The sequence below is a fragment of the Aythya ferina genome, assembly GCF_964211825.1.
Source record: "Aythya ferina genome assembly, chromosome: 12".
Lineage (NCBI taxonomy): Eukaryota > Metazoa > Chordata > Aves > Anseriformes > Anatidae > Aythya > Aythya ferina.
The window spans coordinates 15,796,044-15,822,159 of NC_140308.1; the positions used below are offsets into that span (position 1 = coordinate 15,796,044).

The window sequence follows — 26,116 nt, forward strand, 5'->3', positions numbered from 1 at the left end:
CCATGGCCTATATCGAAGCCAAGTTTATTTCTTTATACATAAAATAAGAGCTGTAATTTTGATAAAAATGATGTAACTTTAAAACTACATTGCAAAACCACTTTTTACCCATGATCATTAGGAATTAGAGGCACTGATGATCAGATAAGAAAGAAAAGGTATCAGCGCAGCAATGGCAACTTCTTGGAAAATACTACCTCCTTCGCACAGAACAGCCATGTGAAAAGTATAACAGCTGTATTCCATTTTATAAAATGGACTCAGTCACTAAATATGACAGCAATAAGGCCATGTTTTGAAATGTTCACTGTACTCAAAAACTCCCAGTAACATAGATGGTGACATTTTGGTCATACTGCCATTTGCTTTCACTTTCATTAGAAATAATTTTCCCTAGTCTATAAAGATCACATTAAAATTATTCCTGCCAAACCAATGCAATTTAGTTTCAACACCAACCCAAACCTTCCTTCCTACCTATGTGATATGTTCAAAAACACACAGAACTTATAGACACAAACGTACAAATTTGCATCTGATCACTTCTATGATGGCCTCAGTGAGAACTAGAAATCATTTTCAACATAGTTGATAATTAATTTTATATGACTTACAGATATACAGGCATTTCAAAAATACAGAGTATTTTGCATTTCCAAAAACTGTTATTCTCCATGTGCAAACACTGTCTTTTATTGAGGTTTTGTACTAGGAAATGACTTTCAAAAACCATAAAAGGCATTGCAATGAATAGCTGGACAAGTAAAACAATAGCAGAACACAATACTACTGCTAATTGGTTTCCACTGCACACAATAAGCCTTATAAATAAATAAGCAAACTGTTGACAAAAAGATCCTTTGTTATTCCAGTACATGTTCGTCCAAGGTTCTGAGGAAAAATGGTGAAAACAGCACAATTTTTTAATATAATTGACTTGGCCCCATCATACTGACTTCACTTTCGCTTAAATCATCCCAGTTCCCACTACCAATAAAAGGGCAGCATCAGGTTCTAAACAAATCCTTCCAGCACTGACACGTATTCACAGGGATGCAGCAGGATCTATGATCTGGGCTTTTCTCTCTGCAACACATGCCGGGTGACTTGCAGCACTTCCAAGTGTAGTCTTATGCTCTGAACTCTTCCTCTGCTGTTCCTGCTGCTGAGAACTGCAAGCTATTGCCCCTGGTGCTATCCCCTATAAGCCACTTTGTTCTAAATGAAAATTCAGATGATCCAGGAGTTACATTAAGGAGTTAGATCATCACCAATTAGAAACCACACACCTGTGCATGTGTTTATGTGCACAAGCATGTACAGACACCTGTTCCTTGGACCAGCTCTGGCGAGCTATCCAGTCGGAGACCACTCCTACGTGATGCAGAACCCTGCTTGTCACTGGGCTCAGCTCAGACAGATCCTTTTATACAGCTCAAACACAAAACTGGGACATAACCTATATGCATGGCTTTGATTTCTGCTGATTGCGTTGCATGCACTTACGTTTTTAAATGCTAACACAGAGCTCATCATACCTACACGTATTTGCATGTACAACATGACGCACAACCATATAGGTCTGATTGTACACAACCACAGTGAAGACAGAAAGAAGCTTTGCTACAGGAAGGGTTTAGCGCAAGACAATAGAATTTAGTCATTCACAACAGGCTCACCAAAGAACAGCGGTGTGCACGAGAACACGGACAAACAACCTCCCAACCCAGGTGTGAACACACCTAGACGGGGACACAGCGGGGCAGCGTGCGCACCTCCGGCACCAACCAGGCAGCACAGCAGCACCCCCCCAGCAGCCCCACAGCTGGGCCAGCCACCCACGGCCCTCCTGCCTGTGCTGTCAGAAACCCACCTCGCCTCCCCGTGGCACATACATTGAGGTAGCCTGCCTGAAACTTTCCCTGGCTCATGCCACTCGGCGTTACAACCTGAGATGTTTTCAGAGTCATTTTCGCAGGACGCCGTGCGAGCTGGAAGGCTGCCCTCTTAGCAATTCCAGTTTATAATAGAAATGTTATAGTACTTCATATCAACTCAGCTTAGATCTCAAGCAGCTCACAGAAGGGTTAAAAATAGAAAGTGCTATCCACTGGTTTGCTCTGATGTTCCTGTAGATATTGTCACTGGATGTATCCTCAGTAGAATTCTATTCAACACCTCTGTCTTTAAGTACAAAGCTGTAGGCTGTAGCAGCTTTAGGAAACATAAGTATCCTTTTTTCTGCTGCACAGTATCTGTGTGTGAAATTCTCTAAAGGGGTTTAAGTATTTACCCTGAACACTATCAGACAGTTTCTAAAATTTTCCTTATCCTGTTGCAAAAACACTTCAAAGAGAATCATAAACACAGTCCTTTGTGCTTTCAGCACACACTTTGTTTTGGAAGCTTAAGTCTGAATTCCCTCAGAATTGTAAATATTTTTTTTTCTGAAAGATGTGCAATACAACTTTAAAAAAAAAAAAAAAAGATTGTCAGTGATTCTGCTGTATGCCACGCAGTATCCTTTCTCCCATTTCTGATGGCTAAAAATATTGGGGTCAATGAAATCAGTGTCAAAAAATATTTTTTAAAAAGAACAAACTCCCCAGGATCAGGGTTTTCCTCTCGTTGTTGAGATAAAAGATACATTTCCAGGAATATCTGACTCCTGGTGTACATAAAATATAACCTGCCAAAAACACATTTATTTAAAGGGTCTGGCCTAAACAGATAAGAAGAGCCCCAAAAGACCAGAGATATGGCTAAAATTTAGGTCTTTGAGCTGCCATGTTGTGCCGACATTTCACAGCTCATTAGGCAAATACGATCACCCATCACCGCACGGCCCTCCAAGAAAAGAGTGTGACACTGCAATATCCCAAAGCACAGGGAGGAAGCTAAAAAAAGAAATTAAAATTATACCTCAGAATTTCTTGAATTTTGGCTGCCAAGATGACACTAATACAAATATAAGTTGCATTTTCTGTAAATGCTACCAGCCACCCAGCTTGTTTGTGAACCCCAAACCTTTTCATGCCCTCCACCCGCAGAGAATTAGCGAGCTGTTTGAAGTGCCAAAGTCTACAAAAAGCCAGCAAGATTCCTTTTAAAAGCATATTTTGTCTTACAGCTTATGGTGGTTATTCTGGAACCAAAATACCCTGATTTAAACACATATTTAAACGCTTGTTTTAATTTGGAAAAAAAAAAAAGAAAAAAAGAAAAAAAGAAAAAAAAAAAAGAAAAAAGAAAGAAAAAAGAAAAAGAAAAAGAAATATATTATGGCCCTGGGCTGAGATTTCATAGCTCAAGTTTCAGCCCAGACTCAATTCTAACTGTCAGGCTCTAAGCCCCTGACAATAGTGGCTTACAGCAGAAACTATGGCATACTTCATACGCAGCAAGAGAACCAAATAATGAAACAGACCTCAAAAAGGAAAGAAAAATAATTTTACTTGGAAATATTTTCACTCTCTGATTTCAATTCAGTTGTATAAACTGATAAAAATGTACCATAGAGAATAACTATAAAAAATAATATGATGAGTTAATGTTTTTTGTTTTTTGTTTTTTAATGTACAAATCAAGATGAAACAGTTGTGCAGAGACATCAGTTTGTTGAATGCCACTTTGCTCATTGTAACTACACAGAAAGCACATGCTGATGTTTATAGATTGCATTTGGAAATTAAAAGGTATGCTGCATATCAGTATCATTAGCTATAATTTAGGATTCCAAAAAGTGAAACAAAAGGTTTAACAATCACTTTTGTATTTCACTTATACCATTAAAAAGGTTTTTAAGATCTATGTTTCGTTCCTTTAAATAAATCCTTTAGAGTAGGCAAACGGTTATGCTGCTAAATACACTAAATCACTCATTTTTCTTTATGTTTTAGAACTACAATTTTCATCATCTTGCCAAATTCCTGCATAAATAGGTAGGATTAAATGGAGCCTAGCCTACCTAACATAATTATATATGTTGTGATTTTATACTGCAATGAAACTGATACATTTTAATAATCTCAGTCTTGGCTCTTACCCACCAAAGTCAATAAAGGTTATTAAGGCCAACTGCCATATAAATACATTGCTACATTGCTAAATGGACTGTCAAAGCAGGAAATACAATTCATACCATATAGCACTACCAGGAGCATCTTTTTTTTTTTTTTTTAAAAAAAAAAAGGAACACTGGATATGTAAAAAAAAAAATCTTTAAAGATTTGGCATTTGAGTACAATCATATATGTTTACTTTTCATTCCAGAGATTTACATTTTACTTTTTCAAATGTGAATCAACCTAAAACAAAATAAACAAAAAAAGACTGTAGGACTTCTACAGCTCTTACTGATTTGGCATGGCGTTAAAACATTTTCATAGCTAAAATAAATGTCAGATTGCAAGGTTTGCATGATATCAGACCCTGAGAGACAAATTGTCTCTCCACTGAATCTCAGAACAGCTTCAGCAAGACTTCCTCGTATCACATGAGATTTCAGCTTTTCAGACTTCTCTTTACCCAGAAAGCAAAGCTTGTACAGTCTTTTTTTCAAATGGTAACTCTCCCTTTGAATTCAGCAAGCATTTATCCTGATGTTGCACATGATAACGTGTTAATCTTGGATGACTTTTAAAAAAAAACTCAAGGATTTGAATAGCCTTCGTATTTCCAAGGGAGGGGGGGAAAAGAGAAGAAGATTGGTTAAACTGCTTTAGATTTAGTGGTTCATAAATTCATGAGGTAATATTGTGGGAAATGTGATGTTTTATCAGAATGTCATTCAAATGAAAGGTTTAACATTTACATCACAAGAGCAAGCTCTAAGTAAAACTATCCACAGGGAAAGAAATGCCAGGACTAAACATTATTATAAGACTGTGTGCTTGCCACAAAGTACAAAAATATTAAATAGAGCCTGAAGGTTTGAAGACCCTGGGCTTAACTTCCTGAGGTATCATACTTTGCTGCGATATTGGAACAATTACAATTAACAGAAGCAGAAATTTTGGAAAATGTTTTTTTTTTTTTTTTCTTCTTTAAAACTCTATTGCTAAACAAAGGAAAAAAAAAAAAGGCACACATCGAACCCCAGACTGACTTTTGTATCACTCTAAACACACACATAAAATTTAAGTCAAGAGTTGTTCAGCTCACACACAAGTGTAGGAAAAAATACATTATTTTCCTTTACAAAACAGTTCCTTTTAAGCACTAATACTCTACTGAGACAAGATCAACAACCACTAAGGCATTTATAATTTAACCATTTTTCCACATTATATAGGTGAAGTTTTTATTTTATTATTTTTGCTTTTTAAAGAATCATGCAGTTAAAGTTATAAATTTGGAGGAAAAACACTGACTGTAGACTACTGGGTACCTTCAGAAATACCTTTTTGATTTAACTTAATGCTGTGGAAGCTAAGCATGCACCAAAACACTGCACTTTTTATGTTAAATTGCTGTTGAATTTGTTAACCCACAATTGATTTCCTGTGTTATGGAATCTTAGAGATTACAGCTAACTTGAAGCAACAGGGATAATTCTTGATGTTAATGCTACATTTCTATGTATTTTTATTAAGTCGGTGCTCGCTCTTGCATTAAAACTGCAGCTCAACATTGCCCCCTACTGTCCCTTTGTGAAACTAAGGACAAAACGTAGGTTGAAACCCAAAAATCCCACCCCACCTCCAAGTCCAAAATACAGTAAGCAGCTCATTTACCTAAGACACTCAACAATACAGACATTCCCAATTAACATTCTCTTCTGTCTCCTTCAATAGCTGAAATTAATTGTGATTAATGCATTATAAGTCATAAAACTTTAAAGCAATTTTTAAAATTTAAATTAGAAGCAGCTTCTGTCTTGGCCCTACTGTCAGTTTGCTGATAAATATCATTGTGAGGCCTGTTGAAAGGAGATACACTGACGCCACCATGTTTCTAATTAGAGACACATGGCAATGTCACACCAATTGCAGAAAACCTAACCCTTGAGAATTCCTGAGTTTGCTGTTTTTCCATGTTCTCAACACACAATGGATATAAAATAACAATCAAACATTCTTGTCTCTACTTCATCTAAGCCTCTGTTACAAGAGGGTAAGTTGTCATTTGAAAGAAAAACAAACCAAATCATTTTTTTTAAATGATAAAGGTCATTCAAGATTAGTTGAGTTTCAGCACATGAGAACACAAAAATGAGGCAAAAACAAAAATAAACAGATCATAAATCTTTTTCCCTTTTTTTGGAAGAAAGTCTAATGTTCACCGATTCCTTGCAGCAACTGATTTCACATATAAAAATTCCACTTTTCCTCACTCATTTTCCAGGCCTGAACCCAGCTGTTGCCAGAAAAGCTTCCAAATTCTTGTGAACAGGTTAGAGAACAACAAGATTTCCCCCAAAACTCAGTAACAGAATATTGTGTCATCATACCTCTGGGATTTCAAAAACACCTCTAATACAAATTATATTCAGTGTGCTCAGCCACATTACAAACTTTTCCAAGACATGTACGGACGAGTTGAAGCTTACGCTGTGAGCAGCAATGGCAGTTTCTGATGGAAATGGAAGGATACCAGCACGACACATTTCTGATGTAGTTCCTCCTGCATGCAGACCTAGAAGCAGGCATGCTGGCAAGTGTGTCATGCACTTAGCAAAGTCCCTCAAGCTGAGTCTCTACTTGGACAGCAACAGCAAGTGGGCTAACAGTGGTCACTGAGTCACTCTCACTATCAAGGAAGGCACAGATATACTTTCAAATATAGAGCAATTACCACAACTGTAAGGATTCAAGAAACTAATCACCTCTAGCTAGTTGTAGCCATCATGTAATTGTGCATGTGCACTACCAACAGCCAGCTGTACCTTCAGCTCATCAGGTTTTACTTTCACCTTCAGCCAGATACATTCACAATTGTTGTGATGGCAAAGGGTGCACCGTCTATCTTGCTGTTTCATGACCAGGTGGCATTGCACAGTTTCAGGTACTAATGTGTGATGCAATATCTGCCTGTCACCTTCTGGCATTGTCAAACTTTAAAAACAAGTGAAGTCAGGAAACAACTGAAATCTCCTCTTGGTTTTTGGTTCTCATTTTGCTCATATTTCTTTTATTTCTCTCCCCCAGTAGCAAAGAGGTTGCAGGATTATACTGATTCTATTTTTCAGATGTTCTGAATAAAGCAAAAATTCTGTTGCTACAGAACAGTTAAAAACCTAACTGTTAGTGCTCTCAGAATTAAGCTCTAAAAGCTTCAGACTATAAAACCAGTACTTACCATAGTCTCCATTTTTCTCCAATATTCTTCCAATTTAGCCATTGGCTTAAGCCACCAATCAGTGCACTTCAAATACCGCTTGCCTTGAAACCAAAACTGCCTGAGCCACTCAAATTCAACCTGCAAGAGAAAAACACATGGTTGCATGAATCATCTGTTTTTATTATCTGTTTTTATTATTATTATTATTATTATTATTATTATTATTATTATTATTATTATCTGGGCAGGAATGGGGTAGTACATGAATCCAGATATACCTAAACAGCCCCAGCAAAGGAGAAAGTTACTAGAGTATTTATTTCTAAACATACCTTTACACCCCATTGTTATTTTTATTTAGTCATATGAAGGATGGAAGAAACTTTCAGTAAATAAACTGTGCTAGAACACAGCCTAGCCAATTGCTATGGAACAAGCACATAGCTTTATAATGACATAATAGTTTCTCATAGTTAACCAAATAATCTAGTTACCAAACAAACTACCAAAAACTTCAGGATTAACTGAGTCTCAGTGCTCAGCTGTGGCCAGGCTTGTGCTCCCTCTACTGGAACTGCACTTAAAGCAAAAACTTGCCAACGATATGTATGTGGGGTTCTGCGGGGAAAGTAAGGCTAAAAAGCAAGTTTTGGCTTTTCAGGGTGTCAGTAGTAACATGTCCCAATTGTTTTTCTAGCACTAGGCTTGTGTGGCAACTGTGCTTAACAAAGAAAACATTATCCCAACGAAGCAATAAAAATTTAATCAGGAACACTGTTATACTTTTATTTAGAATATGAAGCAGAAAATACTGTAGTACTTTGCTAGTTTGGGGTGTTGTTTTTTTTCCAAATCATATATGGGTGGCCCTTCAGGTTTAAACACATGAGAAATATTAGCTTTTAATATACGATAAATATATATAACTCATCAAATATTCATTAAGCAAAATAATTTCATTTATCCTAATTCCTGCTGAGCCTTTTTCTTTAATGGCAATCCATGGTTCTGGTCTTTAGAATTATGTATTTATTTTTGTTGCGGTAGTTACGTTTCACACCAAGTTCAAAGCTACTTTAATCATTATTTGCTACCTCAAAGATTTTGTTTATCCCTACTTGACACTGATGTTGGAAATAAAGAGAACCTGCCAAGGTGAAAGAATAAAGAAAACTGCCCAAAGCTGTCATCTAACTCTTTCTTTCCTGCAAGGCTATGGAAATCTGAAAGCGTTTCAGCTAACATTAAATGTTTGGTCAATACACATTAACGACTGCAGTAAAAGATACTTAAATGTGAAATGTATAAAAAGAACATTAGATCAACTCTTAGTAAAATATAACAACAAAATTAATTGGCAGACATAAATCTTAAAGATATTTTCAAAAAATTACTGCAAGTATAGTGGTTTCTTAGCACACAAGTTCAGTGACATACATCCTCCCTAGCAGAGTTTGCTTCTTCTGCTGTATAAACAAGGTATGAAGTATCAAGTTCTGCTTCCCTAAAAATCGTTATGCACCATTTGAGGATGGCTGAGCACATCAACAGTTCAACTAGAGTTTGGAGTACTCGCTGCTTTTTTCTTCTTTCTATTGTCTGGTCTCTTCCAATGAAAGGATGATAACACATAATATCTTACAAATATGTTTCAGGAAATAGATCACATGAGGTCATTAACTAATAAAAAATTATTTTTAAAAAAATTAAAATGAAAGTTACAATATCATTCATCATGATAACAATCTATTTCAGTCAGTCTGATTTTTAACTAATCATACTGATTTGTTACATTAATCTACATAATTTCAGTCTAAGTCAAGTCTGTAATCCTGGCCAAATTTTAAACATATCTTGATCCCTTTCAGCGTACACAAGAGATAAGGGTTAGCAGTAGGACAGTTAATTTTCTGAAGGATTGTAACTGATCTCATCAGAGGTCAGGGTACCAAATGGCAACGTGTGGCTGTTCAATGTTGGGTTCAAAGGGTTGATTCTGAAAACAAGTCATCTTGATGCATGGTTGACAATTTCTCTGTCACTATCCTTGCTTTAGACACTAGTAAGCACAAATACTTCTGTTAAAAAATCTCCAGATATTCCAATTACGCTGTTTGATATTTTAAAATTAACATGAACACTAAATTAACATTAATTTTTAAATTCTTTCATTGAACTCTAGTCACTAATCTTCTCCTGCAGGAAGAAGGCATCCCCTATTGGTTTGCCTCCTTCCATCTCCTTACACGAATTAGAGCTATACCAGGAAAAAAAACACAACAGTACACGCGGAAGAGAGAAAAGCTCAATTCTAGCCTTACTGGGACTCAAGATACACGACATTCATCTTCCATGACAGGAGTCTCAGGTCAACTGTTCTTGACACGGATTTTGTCAAAGAGTTTTAGTTTGGTGACTCCCATATATTAGAGCTAACTTGAGTTCAGATCAGCAAGTAGTTTACATGACTGAACAGGACAAACACTAAACATATTAACACGTAAATAAAATACACACACTGCACATTTTAAGAAAACTTCTGTCTCCTGAGTCATTTTACATTTGTGACTTACATCTGTGCAAGAAAGTTCAGAATCAGGCCTTATATGTCTAACCTCAACAGATTATTTTTTTTTCAAGTTGTCCTTTAGCAATGATTAAAAGCCAATTTTAGGTTATAGTCAATACTGGGTAGTAAAAGGCCAACAGCAGCATTTGACATTTTGTGACGCAGTGCTCCTCGGTCAATTATTTAAAAGTATTGGTTATTAAATGCCACAGATGTAGGTGATCTATATTTTTGCTCTTCTGTCCTAGCCAGCCACCAACCATGCTGTCAGCTCACTGTGATGTGCCTTCACATGTCAGCCTTCCTTGGGCCACAGACACCACCACCCTTCCTCAGCCCTGACCTCAGCACCTACCACCACATACCTTCCACACCTACCACCTTCAACTTAGCTAGCCTCGGCTTTTCTGCATCCCTGTAGACATAGAAATGTTAAATCATTATAAATTTAACTGCTGCTACCATAAAAATAGATTCGCTGTAGGCAAGAGTGACTACTTCACAAGCAACAGAACAACCAATTCAGTCTCAAATTTTAATTGTGGTCATCAGGATTTGTTAGCGCTGAGCCAAAACCCTAATAAGAACAAAATCCTACTTTTTCAAACTTTACTTTGAAGCCTGCTACATTTTAAACACAAACCCCAGATCCTAAGGAAGTTGCTCTGAAGCTTTACTTCACAGAGAACTTGTGACTGTTCATTTGGTGGTGGCGAATAAGGAGGCCTCGGAGCTTCCTCACGTAGGGGAACTCCTGTCAGATCTTGCACTCCTCTGAGCAAGGTAAACAACTGTTCTCGGACACCCAAAGAATAGGCCGTCTTCTCTGTAGATTTATTTTTCTGCATGCAAGCATTTTACATCATCTAGTCAGCAGTGTTCTATTATTTTAAAAATGTTTGTTTGCCAGTGGGCTTTCCCAGGTCCCTGCAGGTCTGCTTGAGGCCTAGCCAGTAGCTGTATAAATTTTGGAAAGCGAAGTGTGACTCAGCAGGGGCAGAGGTTCACATACAATGAGCTATACAAGGTCATTTATTTCAGGAGGAATGATTCTGGCCAAACAGCAATCTGATTGCTTAAAGGGAAAATTTCATTTAATCTAACACCATGTGAGCATTGTTGTTAGGACGCTGTACTTCACAGCTGTCCAGGACATCACTTCTGTTCACCCTGCCACAGTGCTCCTAGGATACCCTGCCACTGAAACAGTGTTCAGACTTCAAGCCTGAAGCTTGTAACTACAAAGTACGTACTGGGGTGAAATGACTTGCACATCTAACAAACAGCATGTATCTCATAATTCAGGTACGTGATGAATTATGTACCTGAATTCAGATATTACTCCGAAGGCTGTTTTAATGAGGGAGACCACAACAAGGTTAAGTCGAAGTGATGCTGAAAACCTCCTCACTAAAATCTTGCTTCTTCCATGGGAAGGCCTCTGTCATGCCATCCAAGAGAGGTCTCCGACAAATGAACTCTGGGAAAGCTAGCAATTGGAAAAGAGAGCCCCCAGATGCTCACCAAATTCTTTTATGGATTTCTCTGCCCACGACAAAAGTGGAGAAAGTCTCTACCAATGCTACAGGTCTTCAGTTCTAAACCACTTAATCAACACAGCAAGTCAATTTTCCTGCCCAGGAATACAAAAGTGAAGGCACAGAATCATACCTCATTCTTTCAGACTTGCTCTTAGGCTTTTTCCCTCAAGGAGACACGGATAACTCATCCAGACCTCATTTGGCAGAGCAGTTAATTTCAGCACAGACTGTGAATCTGCACTCAATCTGATCTGTGGATCAGATGATGGCACTGTGATGGTTCTGCTCCAGTTAATGATCTCTGATGCTACTTTGGAGGTGTCAGCAAAAGGGGAAGAACACCCATAGCATTTCAGGAAGATGAAGCAGCTACTGAGGATGCATTTAGTTATCTGAGCTAAAACATGCAAAGAGAGATAAAAAAAAATATGACTTTTGGAAGTGGAATACAACCATACCACCTCCTCTTCTGATAGAAATGCTCAATTTCAAGCCCATAATCTCTGGTCCAGAGGTATATAAGCTGTATACCAAAACAGAAATACACAGGCAAAATTGGGTGACAGTTCATCTTATTTAAAATAATAACAAAGGAGAGAAAAAAAAAAAAAAAGAGATGGAATCCTGAGCACAGTTATTGAAGGGAACACTTATTTTCATCAGTACTTGAACAGTTTAATTCTTTAAAGAAAGAAAACATGTTCTTGTTCTTCATATGCCTGAGAAAATTTGAAATCTAGAACCCGTATTATGTGCCTGAAAATATGAAGATTTATCGTAGAGTGAGTAAAAGAAAGCGGGAAGCTTTCACAGGCAAAACAATAACAACAACAATAACCTGCATCAGCCTCACAGATCTATGTGTTTTTACTTCAGTGATGTTTGAAAAAGAAATGTGTATTTACCACAGTGGTAAACAAATGGTAACTTTGTCTACTTGTGCACTAAAAAAGGGAAATTTAAATAGCACTTGAACATACGGAATTTATCTTTTAAGTGAGGAGGTGACCTTGTGAAGAAAAAAAAGAGGTGACTGGGTATTCTCTTTTCAAATGAAATATAGATTCAATGTGTCTACTAAGACTAAGTGCACAATATGTACAAGTTAAACAATGATTTCTGTTACAGTATATCCCATATGCGTAACAGGAAACATCCCTGTATGTCACATAGCAAAATTATTCAGGTGACTGCAAACACCAGGGGCTAGTCTCTCACCTGATGTAAATGGCACAGGTCTTTGATGTTGAAGGACCCGTTCAAATTTACACCAGCTGTGCATGTGGCCCTAGCTGTGCAAACCACATATGTGTATAGTTTTATGGACTGAGCCTGATTAATGTTTTGTAAAGCCCTGCATGCATCCGACTTCTTTAAATTGCTCTAGGAGCTGTTTTGCTGGAAGTCAAGGGGTAAAGCTTTTGCCATCGCTATACTAATTTTTACTAACTTTGAGCACAATACAAATAAAAATGTGTTCTATGAAGTTTTCTAGCAACACACAATATTATATTCCTCAGCAGATAGCAATTTAAAACACTTAGAAAAATTCTAATATGAGTGTGAATTACTTTGGTACTACAGATGTTCCAATATAATGCTGATTGTACTTATCTTAGTAGCAATACAGATTAGTTCCTTCAAAATGTGTGAGTATACAAATGTTGTGACTGATATTTAAGCAAAACATGGTTCAGAAATTTGTATTAGCTGCTTACTATAGTTGTTTTTACAGAGAGATGGTCATCGTCACTTTTGTTAGGAACAGCTGAAAGCTTTTTTTTTCAGGTAGGAAGGCAACTTTCCAGAGCAGCTAAACAATGTCACTTTATACTCCTAATACACAGCCTTGACTTGCATTTTCTTTAACTCTTATAAAAAATAAAAATAAAAAAGCAATTAACTAACCATTTTTGGAAATGTCACCACTGTAAGACCACCCATTCCACTGTATCATTTCCTTGACTATCCACTAACAGTAAAAGCAAAGTTACATTCTTCAAGATGCTGCTTATTGTTATACCACAAAAAAATTACCATTTCCACAATAGCCCAAAACAGACATTTTTAAATCTGTGTTTCCTAAAACTCCAGATCTCTATGTCAAACCACAAAGCACTGTGCCAGCTTCAGTGAAATTCTATGGAAGTGCATTGTTATAACTGCATATTTTATAGTGCAGAACAATCTGCCGAATGAAGTATGTGTTTCACGATTATTTGCACTACATTTTCTTCAGAATATGCTTTTAAGAACATATTCACAATTGTCTCACACCTGGCATTCTGGAAAAAGACTGGCAACTATCTTAACACCTGACAAACAACTGAAAAGCTTTGTGTGTGCTTTCCTTCCATTTTCGCCCCTCTTGTTTCAGGAGGACTAGAGTAGTTTGGTTTGTCCGCCACCCTGTGATTTGGCACAATGAAACCGATGTTACTGAAACTACTCTGCCTCTCCCAGCAGAGGGATCTTGGGAAAGAAAAAATGAAAACTTCATGGGAATGCAATGATCAGATCTAAGTTTATCCCAATCACTGTAAACAAGTAAATAGGGAATAAAAAACAGCTAACGAACTTATACAGTGCAATGCCTTGTGAGCTGCTCAACACACGCCACCAGACTGCACCTGTCAGAATCCAGCTGCAGCATTTTCAGTGCAGATGATCTCACCTCATTATGTATTTCTTCCACTTGCTTTACAACTGCAGTTTCCAGTGATTTCAAAGATAAAGCCCCTGAATTAGAGTCAGTTTGTAAATTCTGGAGCGCCAGTTCACATTGTCCAAATATGTATTCCAATGTTCCTCTTGAACACTATAAAGATATAATAAAAACGAATACTTAGTCACATCAAAGCATACATATTTCTCAAATACACCACTTGCTTCTGAAATAATCAAAGGAGCAGAAAAGATGTATTTCTGTAACTTTATTTTATGATCTTTTACACAAAATCTTAATGTCTTCTGGTTTATGTAGCTGTTTGTGTAGATGATGCAAAAGTCTAATCCACCAACACAAAATAGTAAACCACAATTTGAAAGGAGAAAGAACGGGATTACTTTTAAATTTACATTACAATTACAGCCATACTTTCCATTGCTTTCTGGCAGTTTTTGAGGATATTTAATAATCAGCTTTATACGCATAGGCTCCCAGTAACACTCAAATGGAATCCCATATCCACTCAGGAGTGCTGATTGCTTAGAAGGTGTAGATAATATGAACAAACCAGATCTGCACTTCTGTTGCTTTTGTTTTGTTTTCAAAGTTTCTTTCAAAAATCACAAGGAAACACGTAAAATAAATATATATATATATTTGAAAAAAAAAAAAGTAAGATAACTACATCTTCTTATTATTTTCAATTAATTATCTGTACCTTCAGTTAGATTCCCGGGAATCATCTTCAATATGGACCTCACCGGTCTCATATGCTTTTTAAACAAATATTTCCATACTATACAGGTTGAGGTCACAACAGTTTACCAAAACAAAGCATAATCACTTAATAGAGAAGTTTTTCACAGTGAAAATAAATGTGTATTTTCCTGCAAGAGTAACACAGAGACAGGAGCAGTAGGTCAGAGGACTCTTAAAGTAAAAGAGGTAAAACACAGAACCACTGCTTTTTAAAATGCACAGTGTAATATTGCTTTATGCCAAAGTCTAGTTCGAGTGAGCAGAGTATAGTTTTGTTTGGCAAATAATGGATTTTTTTTTATTTATTTTTTTTACTACAACTACAATGTATGTCTGTGTCCATGTTTGGTGCTATCGCTTCATTTCCGTTATTGCACCAACTAGTAGGACAGGAAAAAAAAAAAGTATGGATTTACAAGTATTTCTCTTGCTTCAGTAGTGGTACTTTTTGCCTTGCTGAAAAAAGAAAGCCATAATTTTTTTTAAATATCTTCTTATGCTACAGTCTATTTTATGTTCCTATATGCTTTCCCATTCAAATACTACATAAAACTAATGCTAAAGCCATGGACAAGAATAAAGAATAGAAGTCGAGTAAATAAAAGCATTTTAACACTTGAGTGTGTCAGGCTGAAGTCTCGTTATCCCAGAATGACTCAGTGAAGGAGCTCTGTATCAGTTTTCTAGTTCTTCCGTCCTTGGATGCGCAGAAGGATCCCATTTAAAGCATACTCATGACTCAGTTTTTCTGACCTCCTAAAGGCTGTTTTAGCCAGTGAGCACTTCTGACATGTGCTTTGAGTATTTTTCTCTCATCATTAATACTGCCTTTTCATCTAGGACCGGGAGATGAACATATCAAAAATAAAAAATAATTAAAAAAATAATTTCAATTAAAAATGCAGCTGTCCCTACACTTCAGCAATTCATGTGATGTGGTAGAGCATATTCCTAAACTGTATCTTAAACGTGTGACTGTGAGTTCAGGTAAATTACTGATGTAGAAGCAACCATATATCAGTCCAATAGTAAACAAATAGCCTGACACATGAGCGTAACTGCAAACACAGTTTGCAAAACAGTTCTGGGTAAGACAACATGATGCTACATTTACGGTATCAGAATATTAGCTTTACAAACACTAAAGAATTACCTGCATTTATACTTACATCTGCCACTCTGTGAGTGGAGCTGAATCGAGGTGAAAAGCCAGCCAGAACACAGTGCTGATGTGTCATATTGAGATCATCTAGAGAAAAATTAGGAAACCTTAAGTAAGGCAAAAAAATTTATATATTCCTCTGGAAAAGCTGAGATTACATCTAGTAGCAACATTCTGTGTTACACTGAATACTGTTCACAAAGCACTTTAAATTCAAACGATTTTAGTGTGAAAATTATGCTGTCCTCTCAAACTCAACGAGACATTCAGGAAAATATGTCAAGATGTGCTGTAAGGTAATTTCGGGGTTGTTCTTACATAAGTTAGCAGAAACTAAGTAAAACCATATAGAAAACTAGATGACCTAAAGAGTTGGCAAGCAAAGCCAAATACAGACATTATCAGAAAAGAACTAGAATAGAAAGCTGCAGGATCCTAGTTAACTTGGAGTCTATACCCTCATCAGTATTTACTCTTTCAGGGAGTTTAGCTTTGGCCATTTTAATACAGCATGATGAGAAGTTAACAAGCTTCATCCTTCCATCATACAAATATAACTTCTCTTTAAAACATCAATATTTGCATACCTGAAACCTGACCCCTGAATTCCTGCTCATTTTTGAAAAGGCTCTTCTGACCATAATGACAGTCCACCAGACTGAAAAGAACAGTGTGTAAGGCTTAATGATATTCTCTTTATTACTGAAAACTGATATGCTCTGAAACTTTTTCTTTACCTTCTAACAAGCCTGAAAATTCAAAATGATAAAAGCCTAAAGAATTCAGAAGAATGACTCAATTCACCCCAGTTGTAAGAACAACGTCTTCTTTCTATGAATGTTATAAGCAATTATTAACAAAGTGCACACCCAAGGCAGCAGATAACATCACTTTGGAAAAAAACACCCGAGAAGTTTATATGAAGAACAGGCACACAAGCGTTACGAACAATGACTGAATTGCCACTAAGAACATTTAGATGGGAGGCATATTTTCTTTTCACATGACGTCTGCAGATATGTGAAATTGAAAAGCTTGAAAAGGACTCCAAAACAAGCAAAAACCCACCAAAAGCCAAATAGGAAAGAGCAATTTCTTACGTAGGCATTTAAGACTGAAATTACATAGAGCCAAATTTTGCAAAGGCCACAGAACAGTATTATCTCCAGACAGGGCAACATTTAAATATCGCTATCACTTTCAAGAAGAACTATGACATAAAATTAACTTAAACACTTCCACCACTTCATTCAGTGCCCATTCATTTTGGTGTGTTTTATGTATCAAATAGCATCAAAAACGTTATGTTTTGATTTGCGCCTTCATTCAAACCCTTGGCAAATCTTTCATTGTAGAGCCCCCCCCCCCAAAAAAAAAAAATTGCTTCCAGTTGTCCCTAATCGATTATGACTTTTAAAAACAAGCCTGCCATTTTAATTTAAAAGCTTATAATTCATTTAAGACTAATTGCACAAAAATAGTTGAAGTTTCACAGCCTATGCGTCTCAAAGGATATTTGAAAAAATAAATGTCCTAGATCTTAACCAATTACGGTAAAGATGTACCTTTTTATTTATTTATTTATTTTAAATATATGAATTGAGTAGAAAAAGCACTTCTTGTTATACTGGCCATTGCCTGTTCAGCAGCAAAAACTTTTATTCAGATTTGAGAGCCAAACCAAAACTGTTTCCTTGGACACCCATGTCAGAAGTAGCACAACTCCCTCACAGTTTTAAGTAAAATACAGCACACGGAGCTAACGTGAGTTTTACGTGATGAGGTGCTGACTGGTGAGGCTCAGAAAAAACAAAATGCAGCCTCGCCAGTTCCATACATTTAGGTCCTGCTCTGAAAAACTTCATGCAGGCAACTTATTTGTCATACAGTTCTCCTGAATTTGTGGTCCTGAATAAGAGCCAGCACGGCATTGTTGTGCCTTAAAACACTGGGCTCTTACCTGCTACAAATTCAGGTGGAGACATGGAGATCTCATTTCAATACTTGTCAGAAAAACAGAACTTCTATGAACTGTACGTAGCACACAAGAAGTGACTTTTTAATTTGAAATCACGATCAACACCAACAATGTATTTGGTAGAGTTTCAAGAACTATCAACACAATCCCTTCTCCTTCAACCATTTTTAGGACTATTACAACAATATTTTTAAATCTGGACTACAGTTTTCTGCTAAAATGACTGCTTTCCTGCCAAAACTTTCCCGCATCTATGGAAAATGCTGTCATCAGCACAGTTGTTCTAAAGTGTATCACAGGCTTTTCAGATGTTTACAAATTTTAAAACATCACGAATTACCCAACTCTAAAATAGTAATTGTAGAAGACAATCATTCTAACATGCTCAAGTGCTGTGATGACCAAAGAGAATTTTCTAAATCAAAGCAGAGGCAATGCACCCATTGCTATTACCTGCACCAACAGGATGCCATGGTGCCACTAGTCACTAGGCTAACATGGGTCAGTACTTGCACTTCAGCCAGTATAACGTCTACTTCACTTTCCCCAACCTGCTGATAATATTCTAAAAGCCTTGTTGGCATTCAAGGGAACAGAACTTGGTAACAAACTTGGCGTTCAAGCGCCAGAAAAAATAACTTCAGTTTTCTGTCTGAGTTGGAGTATTTAAGAAACAGAGCAATGACTTCCAGCATACATGTACAAGGCAAAACTTGTATTTATTTTAAATGGATTTTGTTCTTTTTTTGTAGTACTTTCTGCCTGCCACTTCCCAATGAATCATCTGCCACTCTAGGGCCAGATCCCATTATAGGACTACTAGCTGAGCCCAGTCTGGGCAAGATTTATTAAAAGAAATTAATCACATATATGATTGTGCACAGGTGGCCAAAGCTACCTTAAAAAAAAACAAAGTTATCAACCTGAAGTCTGGTTAAATAATTTGGAGGTCATAAGCAAAAGGATTTTGCCTTTACAGATGAAGTACTAAGAAGCTGTAAGACTGTTCAGCAGATGATCTGATTACTTGCAAATGCACACAATTCCTTTTCACAGAATCACCAGCGACAGAAATTTCAGGTAACACACCTTGTGCAAAACAAAGAAAACTGAATTTTTATTTATTACAAATCCTTACTATTCGCATCTGCAGAAAAAGATATTATCTAAAATACTTGGGGTTTGAATATATTTACCCGTGCAAGACTTCTATGAAGTTGGTAACTGGCACAGAAAAAACTAAAGGGCAGGTGAGGATAAAGGACTTGCTAAAGTTTGCATAGAAATTCTATGTGAGAAGTAGCCTGAAGGCTCCTGAAAGTAACAGTGATGTTTTAACACCTGACCATCCCTCTTCCATCAGATGCAGACTATTTTTCTTTGAGTGGGTCCCCCTATCAGACAAGAGGCCTGGTGATTTTCTGTTTAGAAACAGCAGACACATTTTGGAATTTGGGTGCTGCAGGTCCCATTTTAGATTGTGGGGGCAAGCTCATGCCATAGATCTTTGTCCTTCCCCTGTACTGCCTTCTGCCCTCCTGTTCTTTTCACAAAGACACCCCTCGCTACGCCAGAAGCTCAGCATGGTCCCCTCCACTGCTTGAAGCTACTGCCAGTCCTCCTGACCATGCTCTTCTCAGCCCCTGCCCCATCCACATCTCCTGGCATGCTTTCTGCTCAGCCAAAGTTTCCCTCAGACAGGGTTTTTTAGGTTTTCTAGGCTTTTTCTTTTTTAAAGCTTTCTAGGTTTCAAGTTCGTAAGACAGTGTTTTCACTATGATTTTTCAGGTTAAGAAGTTGCTATTAATCTCCTGTTGCATAACAGGGACACGCTACACCAGTACACTGTCATCCAGCATGATGATCCAGTCAAACACCACAATGTTTCAATTTTTCTTCTGCTGCCTTGTGATAGACGTGGTGGGTTCCTTTTCCAAATCAGAATCGTAGTTCAGTAATCTGCAGGCAATATGAACAGAGCCCTCTGCTTGTAGAACCTCTGTCAAAAGAGCTGATTACTGGATATATGCATTATGTATGGACATAAATTCTCTGTATCTATGGACATAGCACAGATGTATGCGTACTCAACTAATTCTACTGAACTGGAAGAGCATCAGTGTGGTGATGAGCCAATGTAGTCCAAGAAACAATGACTATATACCACATCACTGTGTTAAGATGTAACAAATGCAAGGTAGAAAGAAAGGAAGTTAATCCTTCCCTAATCCTTACTGAAGCAAGAATGGACTAAAGGCTACAATTGTGGTTACTTCCAGGTGAAGTACTTCCCAGGAAGACAAACCACAATTTCCAAAAATGCTCCAGGACTAGCAACATGGGGTTATGTTGTCTTTTCTATCTTCTTAGAAGCGTTCTTCCTGAACTTTATATTTAGACAGTTAACTTGTATTGAAGCAGGTAAAATGTACAATGGGGCTTACAGCACTGGCAAAAGCTTTGATATTCTACATACCAAATACCTACAAGTAAAAAGGGCTTGTGCAATTTATTTTAATGACCATAAACAGACTTTAAACCATATTACAGTCTGATTTCCAAAAGCACTACAATATTTTTATTTTATTTCCAATTCTGTTCAATTGCATTTATGCCTACCTACATACAACATCGCTGAAGGTTGGCTGAGGGCTTGCACGTCTATGCTAAAATGCTTAAGAATAGCAGTAACTACCAGGAGGGGAAGGTTACATGTGTGCCATTTTATCAAACTTATCTGACCATTTTACAAGGAACATTAATTATTTAAATGGTTTTAATACATGCAGAACTGCATATGCTTCACAAATCATGTGGTACACTCCAACATAATGCGATGGTTATAGAGATTGACAGGAGGTGATAGAAACCAGCTCTTTTTTCACCCATCTCCGAGTAATGCTTCAACAACAGAAAATCAAGTCAAACTAATTTTACTGTGAGAATGGCAGCTGAAAGCACGAGGAAGGTTATGTCTCCTTCCCCAAGAAATTACAGGTCAATGGAGTGTGTCTTGTACAGCTTTCATATCAGAAAGCTAGAGAGATGATCTGGCCCTGATTAAAAAATTATTTTTAGTTTTTAAACAAGAAAAGTGTGCACAAACAAAACACCACGTGAATTAAAAGACCCAAGTAAATAAAGATGTCTGAAATTTGCCCAACTTTGTGATCAAAGTTTGGTAACAACAAGTAAGTTTCTGGGGTTCGAAGTCTTATTAATCAAGGAATATAGCATTTGGATTAAATGTGGACTCAAGAAAAACATGGAGTTAAAAAACTACAACACATTCAAGATGCTAGAGAGCAAAAAGGGTTCAAAAGTTAGTTTGTGGAAATAGAAGCAGATTAAATATCTAGAAATAGTTTAATGAGCCACTATATACATGTGGAAGTGTTTCCATTACTTATCTTTAACCACAAGCCAACCTCTGCAATGTGTGCACCCAACTTCTGGATGGTTATGAAAATAATTTTTTGATGCTACTTCAACTATAATTTGCTAGGGGGGGAGAAGGGTATAAGATTCCAAGTTCATCTTCATGCTGTTTTAAAACCCTAACCTTCAAGCAAGAGCTTGATCTATGGGAAACAGCTGCAGAAAAGTAAATCATCTTCCTTTGAAAAAGTCCAGAGTGTATTTTTGTTGAGCATGTTTTGAAGTCATGGTAGGAAAATTAGTGAAAATTGTAAATCTGCTTGCAAATCTGGTCATGTCTAACTCAAAGATTAGGGGAAAGATTCCAATTTAATAGTAAGACCATGACAACCCTAGTTAAGCATGCTCTAGGGCAGAGCAGATGGGGCCCTTTGCTCACCTCCACGCGTTTTGGATTTATTGCATGCACCCAACACGTTTCATATTAGACACCCCTTGACTGTGTACTTGAGACAGCAGGGTTCAGTATGCACTTCCTCTGCAGACCAATATATTATTCTAAATTGGGCTAAAGTGTTTCCGTTTCATGAGTGATATAAAGTTCAGATTTGAGGTTTTTAGGCAGCAGATCTACAGTCTTCCAACAAATCTTTCTTCTTCAAGTTAGGAAAAGCAAGCCTCGAAAAAGTCAATTTTACTGAATAATTACATATTTTGTTTCATTTAGTTGAAACAAAATCCATTAGTGTTCTTGTAATAACTCATCTTGAAATGGATGGTTTGATCACATCATGTTTAGTACCAACATACAAACAAATTACGGCTTATTTTATCTGAAGAGGAGTGCTGAGAATGAAGGTGTAAATCTTAAAAAGACTGCATTTTACTAAAATTCCACCTATACAAACAAAAACATTTTACAGAGTCAATGAAGAAAGGAACATGAGCAGTACTAAATATCTAACAGAAATACTAAAAACAATTTTAAATTTCTTTTTTGGTACTTTGCTATACTCAGATCAGGATTTACAAGTTTATGTGCTCACACACCTCTCAGAGAAATAGCAAGTTACCAAGTTTTCATACATTTTATTTGTGAATTTATTATTTACAGGAATTATTAGGAGTGGACTTTAATTACAAACAGCATACCAAATTTGCCACTTCAGTATTTCACAATATTTACATAAAACAGTAAGCACTATACCATTTCTGAAACTGAAAAATTTGAAAATTGAAAATTGCAGTGTTTGCATGTTAGTTGCTCCAGCTGGATGAGTCAGAAGATAGTCAGAGAAAGAGTCCTACCAAGCATCCCATCTACTTCAACAGCTACTACCAGCTAATAGTCAGTTGTGCAATACAATTGTTCTAATATTGCATTTTCTAGATACTTGGCATACTGCGTCCACTGTTTTTAATGTAATGCTAGCAAAACGATTAGGCTTACTGAAATGAGATTCTGGATTACATGAATGTTTAAAGGGACAAACTAAATTAATCTAGAATTATGTTCCGTATTGTCAAATTACATCTTATAAAAAGTTCTTATATTTTATTTGTTAGAGGGAATCCTCAAAACGTCTCCCATTAAAGTCAGTTTACAAAACCTGAACAGTAAAAAAAAATACGCTACAACTGTATATGTCCATCTATAATTGTCCTTCGTTTCCAGTAATAGAAAATGATAAAGACAGTTCAAATGTACACTGTTGCTAGTTTTAGAATAGTCTCACACTGCTGCAAATTAAAAACACTTTTTTTTTTTTTTTTAATAATTGAGAAAAAATAAAGGTTATGGAAATGCAAGAGATTATCAACCACCTGGTCTACAGAGCTCAAACTATAGCTCTCCACGAAGTATTAATAAGGAAGTGATTTACACATCATCTTCAAAAGAATGTTTAATATATCCTTGTTTCCATCTAAACATGACCATGTTTTCTGTTAAATAAACTTACTTTTTGACCCTCCCTTCATATAGCATTCCCAATACTTTAGTTACAGTATATAAATTTCACTGGAGAATAAGAAATGTCCTTATGATTTGGTAACTACTATAATTTACAGTATTTTGCAATAAAAATAGTGGTCAGTCCCCTTGTTTTATTACTTGCCTTCTGAATCTGCTGCCCAGCAAAGCTGATTATGCACAAACTTTCCAGTCAGTAAGGATCATAGAATCATAGAATCATAGAATATCCTGAGTTGGAAGGGACCCTTAAGGATCATCAAGTCCAACTCTCGACACCGCACAGGTCTACCCAAAAGTTCAGACCATGTGCCTAAGTTCACAGTCCAATCTCTTCTTAAATTCAGACAGGCTCGGTGCAGTGACCACTTCCCTGGGGAGCCTGTTCCAGTGTGCAACCACCCTCTCTGTGAAGAACCCCCTCCTGACGTCCAGCCTAAATTTCCCCTGCCTCAGCTTAACCCCGTTCCCGCGGGTCCTGTCACTGGTGTTAATGGAGAAAAGGTCTCCTGTCTCTCGACACCCCCTTACGAGGAAGTTGTAGACTGCGATGAGGTCTCCCCTCAGCCTCCTCTTCTCCAGGCTGAACAGGCCCAGTGACCTCAGCCGTTCCTCGTACGTCTTCCCCTCCAGGCCTTTCACCATCTTCGTAGCCCTCCTCTGGACACTTTCCAACAGTTTCATGTCCTTTTTATACTGTGGTGCCCAGAACTGTACACAGTACTCGAGGTGAGGCCGCACCAGCGCAGAGTAGAGCGGGACAATCACCTCCCTTGACCTACTAGCGATGCCGTGCTTGATGCACCCCAGGATACGACTGGCCCTCCTGGCTGCCAGGGCACACTGCTGGCTCATATTCAACTTGCTGTCTACCACGACCCCCAGATCCCTCTCTTCTAGGCTGCTCTCCAGCGTCTCATCGCCCAGTCTGTACATGCAGCCAGGGTTTCCCCGTCCCAGGTGCAGGACCCGGCACTTGCTCTTATTGAACTTCATGCGGTTGGTGATCGCCCAGCTCTCCAACCTGTCCAGATCCCTCTGCAAGGCCTTTACGCCCTCATTTGAGTCCACAACTCCTCCAAGTTTGGTGTCATCAGCAAACTTGCTCAAAATACCCTCTATTCCTACATCCAGATCATTTATAAAAATATTGAAAAGTACCGGCCCTAAAATGGAGCCTTGAGGGACCCCACTGGTGACCGCCCGCCAGCCTGACGCAGCTCCATTTACCATAACCCTTTGGGCCCTGCCCGTTAGCCAATTGCTCACCCATCGTATGATGTTTTTATTTAGCTGTATGGTGGACATTTTGTCCAGTAGGATCCTATGGGAAACCGTGTCAAAAGCCTTGCTGAAGTCCAAAAAAATCACATCAGCTGGTTTCCCTTGGTCCACCATACGGGTGATCTTATCATAAAAGGAAATCAGGTTAGTTAGGCAGGACCTACCCTTCACAAACCCATGCTGGCTGGGACCAATGACTGCTTTGTCCCCCAGGTGCGCCTCAATAAGTCCGAGAACCAACTTCTCCATGATTTTACCAGGCACTGGTAAAATGGATGAGATGAAAGCCATACTTGATCCTTCAACCAGTATTACACAGAAATGGATTAATAATTGCCTTTCTAGGAATGTTTAGTTGCCACCTCAGCTTCACTTCTATCTAAGAAATGTCTGTCTCCCCTTCAGGCTGCTACCCTATGTAATCCCACATACAAAAAGAGGGAGGCCCATGTACACAACCATGCCATACGATCTCATATCTAACACACTTGGTTCGAGTCTGAACATACTTAAGAGCACAGGCAGGCTACCTACACACACTTTTTTAATTGCCCAAACATATTGCATATATTAACTAAAACGTGTTCATATTTACTGGGAGGCCAGAAGGTAGGTGAAAGACTGTTCAGCCCAATTTGCTGGCAGTGGGACAGGTCAACCTAAGGAAGTGTCGTAGTATCTACCTTCTAAGGCACAACAGGCAACACTGAAAGTATTCTCACCCTTCAGAGGTGTCTAGTGATTTGGCTTGACAGGCAAACACAACAATGTCAGAAAGGTTGTTTTTATTTTTAGATTGTGCAATTTTTAGTTAGATTTGCTAAAACACAAATAGGTCAGAAAAACACAAGCCAAAAGAAAAAAAGTCTGTGTCAACAAGCCTTATGCACCATCCTTGCCTCAACTTTTTGGATTGAAAACCTGTGTGTGAGCTCAGCTTCAAGTAAACGAGCTCTGTTTAATTTTTTATTTTTTTTAAATCCACTGCACATGAGACAGACTTACTCTTAGAGTATGACAGCTTTGTTCATTACAATCTTAGTATAATCCCACTACTGGGAAATGGTATGTTTGAATATACACATTGAGAAGTGTAGAGGAATGAGAAAAGTGTCGTGTCTTCTTGTCTAAAACTGGTGACCAATAAAACATCCACAGATTAGTGTAACGGCCACCTCAAGAATCATGGAGCCAAACAATTTAGAGGCTGCTATAGTCATAGTTTACATCATATGTAGCCAATCCATAATCCAATTCAAAACAGGAAGTTGTTTTTTTTTCAACATAGTTCCAATTTGTTCAATACAGATATAGAAGTTCACAGTAACTTAGTAAGACTGCATTAATAAAGGAATCGTCATCTACAAATAAAAGGATCGGAGAGAGCTCCATTTCTCACAAGATTTGAGAAAACTCTACTTATGTTCTGCAGTCTGGCCTGTACAGTTGGAATTGCTCGTTCAACAATTTTTTTTTCCTCTCTGAAGCAAAATAAATATTGTAAGAAAAAAATTCCCCAAATTA

At 37.5% G+C, this 26,116-nt stretch overlaps 1 protein-coding gene across 7 annotated transcripts in view; it reads right to left on the reverse strand.

Moving 5' to 3' along the window:
• FTO (FTO alpha-ketoglutarate dependent dioxygenase) overlaps window positions 1-26,116 on the reverse strand; it is a 245,289-nt gene that overhangs the window by 162,965 nt on the left and 56,208 nt on the right. For all 7 annotated transcript variants that reach the window (XR_014697170.1, XM_084533344.1, XM_084533339.1 and 4 more), the window contains 3 exons: window positions 15,988-16,067; window positions 14,066-14,209; window positions 7,300-7,419 (listed from right to left, as the gene is read on the reverse strand). Coding sequence is in view for 6 of the 7 variants with exons in the window: in XM_084533344.1 (XP_084389470.1) it covers window positions 7,300-7,419; window positions 14,066-14,209; window positions 15,988-16,067 (344 nt within the window). In the remaining variant the exon portion in view is untranslated. The remainder of the gene's footprint in view (window positions 1-7,299; window positions 7,420-14,065; window positions 14,210-15,987; window positions 16,068-26,116) is intronic.